The 3,303-nt window shown below is 53.4% G+C and overlaps 1 protein-coding gene across 1 annotated transcript; it reads right to left on the bottom strand.

The window, feature by feature from the left end:
- Positions 1-1,139: 1,139 nt before the first annotated feature.
- Positions 1,140-2,255, bottom strand: CONPUDRAFT_160705 (uncharacterized protein; the record flags this gene model as incomplete). The annotated part of the gene is made up of 3 exons (XM_007777839.1): positions 1,140-1,483; positions 1,534-2,017; positions 2,067-2,255. The coding sequence occupies 3 exons, from the start codon at positions 2,253-2,255 to the stop codon at positions 1,140-1,142; spliced, it is 1,017 nt and encodes a 338-aa protein (XP_007776029.1).
- Between the last annotated feature and the right edge of the window lie 1,048 nt (positions 2,256-3,303).

Here is a 3,303-nt window from a genome sequence, read left to right as displayed (position 1 = left end):
CGATACGCCGATCCCATCAGCAGACACGAGCATTGCCATCTGGGTGCACGCCGACCATCACCGTTAGCAATAGAACATTGTAGCAATGGATGTTATAGGATACACACGTTGGCTGCGTCCGTGGACCCGACCTCCGTATTCACGCCGACATTGCCTGGACCGCTGGGCCGTCAACAAATCTTCACCAATAATGTTGTAGTGACACTCATATTTGTGCGTGGCTGCAATGCACTGATCTCATCCTCTGACCCGACCTCCTAGTGGACGCCGCTAATCATCTGATGCCGCTCATTGCACTGCTACACTCCATTTACCGATCAATGTAGCACTAGCTGGAATTGTAGTCCCAACCCCATGAGCGGGACGCCGACCCGCACGCCGACACTCCACTGGGGATTGTGCTACTTACAAGTCTTTACTAATATTATTGTAGTGAACTCTACTTATACTTATGCCGTCCGCGGACGTGACCTCCTCCGTCATCAGCGGACGTCCACTGGCCCGACCTTCTCGCCACCAATGGCCATCCTAGCTACCGACCTCCTCGGTCGGCGTCCCCTGCAACATGTGCATCGCGCAGCGGAGAGGATGCCGGACGGTATATTGTGAGATTACAGCCTTAGACAGCCATCGACGACAGCGCAGAGGTAGCCGGAGGATATACCAATGCCACATTGTGCAATAAATGGAAGCATTCGGGCATAGAAAATGATATCTGCGGACCATCAACCAGTGGACGAGCACCCGAGACTATAATGGCAACTCAAGGTTCAGTAAATGTAGGCATTAGGTGTATAATATGTCAGAGGAGAGCCATCGAACAGCGGACATATAGCCGGACGATATAGTAGGATAATATGAGAGAACGGTTCACCAGCGTACAAGTAGCCGGACGATGTACTAGTCATTCCCCGCTTACCACTGTAGCACCGGACATTCTTTTCGTGTCGGGTACACTATTAGGAAGGCCTTGGGCTATACCTTACCAGATGCCGCTAAAGAGAACTTATAAGGATACACACCATATGTTGCAGTGCATTTCGGCAGGATTGGGATACAGAACCTTCCATTTCGCAACATACTATTCACTAACATGCTAGCAGAAGATACTTGTACGTTAACATTTCACTCTCCAACCCTCACTGCCGTCCGGCATTGGCGTCCATGTCCTCGTCATCGCCATCGCCGTCGGATTGCTGGCTCTCCGGATGGAGCAGCTTCCAGATCTCCCCCTGCTTAGCAGCGAGTGCCGCAACTTGAGTGTTGATGTCTTGCACCTGCTCCTTTGAGGCCAGCTTTGCTACCCGCTCTGTGATCCCTGCAATACGAACCCGGATGAGGTCCATGTCCCTTTGCAAGTCCTGGAGGATTGCTCCGTCAAGACGGTGACCCTGATCGGGTGTCGTGCTGACATCACCGGGTCCGGATAGATTCGAGGGTGCGGCAGGCGTGTGTGTGATCCGCTTCCTTGTACTGCGGCGCGCTTGATGATGCATTAATGCGTGCATATGACTAGTTTAAAGAGAAACGTACTGCCTCGACCTCCACTAGATGGCTGTGTCAGAACTGCCTTTTGCTTACCCTTGTCTTGGTGAGTTGCTGGCTTTTTTCCCGTCGGACGGCGTGGAGGCTCCGATGGTGCACTCGAATCGCTTTCCGCCTCTTGGCTCCGAGGGCGCTTTGTGTTGCCGCCGACATGACCGGATGGGGAGGGGGCCGGAGGTGTGACAGGGGCAGGCCCAAGGCGCGGCCCACGCTCCGGCGCGGGTGCCGTTGGGATTGCCCCTTCCGAGGGCGAGTCATCGGATGAGGAACTGTCGGATGAGAAGTCTTCCCACCAGCAATTCTCGCCAATGTACGCGGGTGGGTCGAAGTTCGGAGCTGTTCGGACCAGATCGGCTTTCGACAGGGGGAAGGTCTCGTCCAAGGGGTTCGCAGCAAGAGCAACGTTGACAACCTCGGAGATACTGATGTCCGGGTGGTGCCTTGCGTAGTCGACAACCGAGTACATGCTCGACTATAATAAATTGACAAGAGGAATCGACAAAATCGTACATACTACTCACGATCATTGGCACCCAGTCACCCACCCAGTCAGCGAGGTCGACCTCATCCCTAACAGCGAGGCCGGCACGGATGCGGCCTTCAAAAATGAGCAATACAAGGCACAGGATGTTTGTGTCGTGCTCCCACCCCGGCTGCAACTCCATCGAGGACAGGAAGTCGGGGAGAGTGGGAGTTGTTGGTGCAGACATGATGGCTAGAGACAGGCGGGAAGAATGGAAAATGGTAACAATGGGCACACACTTTGTACATATTTGTCTACTATTGTTCGAGGGTTACATTGTCAGATTGAACACGTGCTCGGGTTCCGCCGGAAGGGTGATTTAAATAGACCACCATGAGAAGTCATGGATGCGACGTGTCTCAATATACCCCCCGCACACCAGCAATATCTATCCAACATATCCATATCACTAAGATCCGCCAACATCGCTGCCGGATGCTATCCGACCAGGATTACCATTATCTATCTTCCGACGACGTGCTCGCTTTTGTCGATGCCATAGTCTCATACGGTGAGCAATGGCTGCACAATAGATCCGACGCACCCGTGTCCGGAACATTGTCACCTATGGTGGCATTTGAATGCCAAAAGGTTGCAGATGAGGTCGGATACGCCAATACTCGGATAGGTATGAGCTCCTATCTTTGGGACCTTGCAGTGCATTTACTAACATTCTCACTGCAGTACGGCTGTCATGCACTGCACAAGAGTATATTGAAGCAATGGATAAAGCCGGAGCTCGCCGAGATGGTGTGGGCCCTGATCAAACACAGATCTTGTCCAACTTCCGTCCGACAATTACTTGCGCAGGGCATGAAGCACCACCCGGACGAGGGAGCTCGATGGAGCGGACTTTGGACCCCCCCATGGTGCTCGAGCGGGCGGACGGTCGGCCCACCATGGAGATGGTTCGGATCAGCGGAGAGTCCGCCGGATGATCAGTGGACAACAAACAGTGGCTGTTTATGCTGCAAACAGTGAAGTGACAACAGCATTGGAGTTATAATTGAGCATCATCTGTGCAGCGGAGGGGCCGCCGGAAGAGTCCCTTTGAAGTAGCGTGCTATCCTAGCATATCAATTGTAAAGCCGAGGGGGGGTCGGATTGTAGCAGAGGAATGTCGATCCAGCGGACAGACCGCCGGATGAGATGCACCCTACTCACATTGGGAGATGGTATACAACAATGAAGGAGGTGGGTGTTTCGGATCATAGTGGAGGGCCATCGGACAGCGG

Source organism: Coniophora puteana (genome assembly GCF_000271625.1).
Source record: "Coniophora puteana RWD-64-598 SS2 unplaced genomic scaffold CONPUscaffold_107, whole genome shotgun sequence".
Taxonomy (NCBI): domain Eukaryota; kingdom Fungi; phylum Basidiomycota; class Agaricomycetes; order Boletales; family Coniophoraceae; genus Coniophora; species Coniophora puteana.
This window is presented reverse-complemented; position numbering and strand designations above follow the sequence as displayed.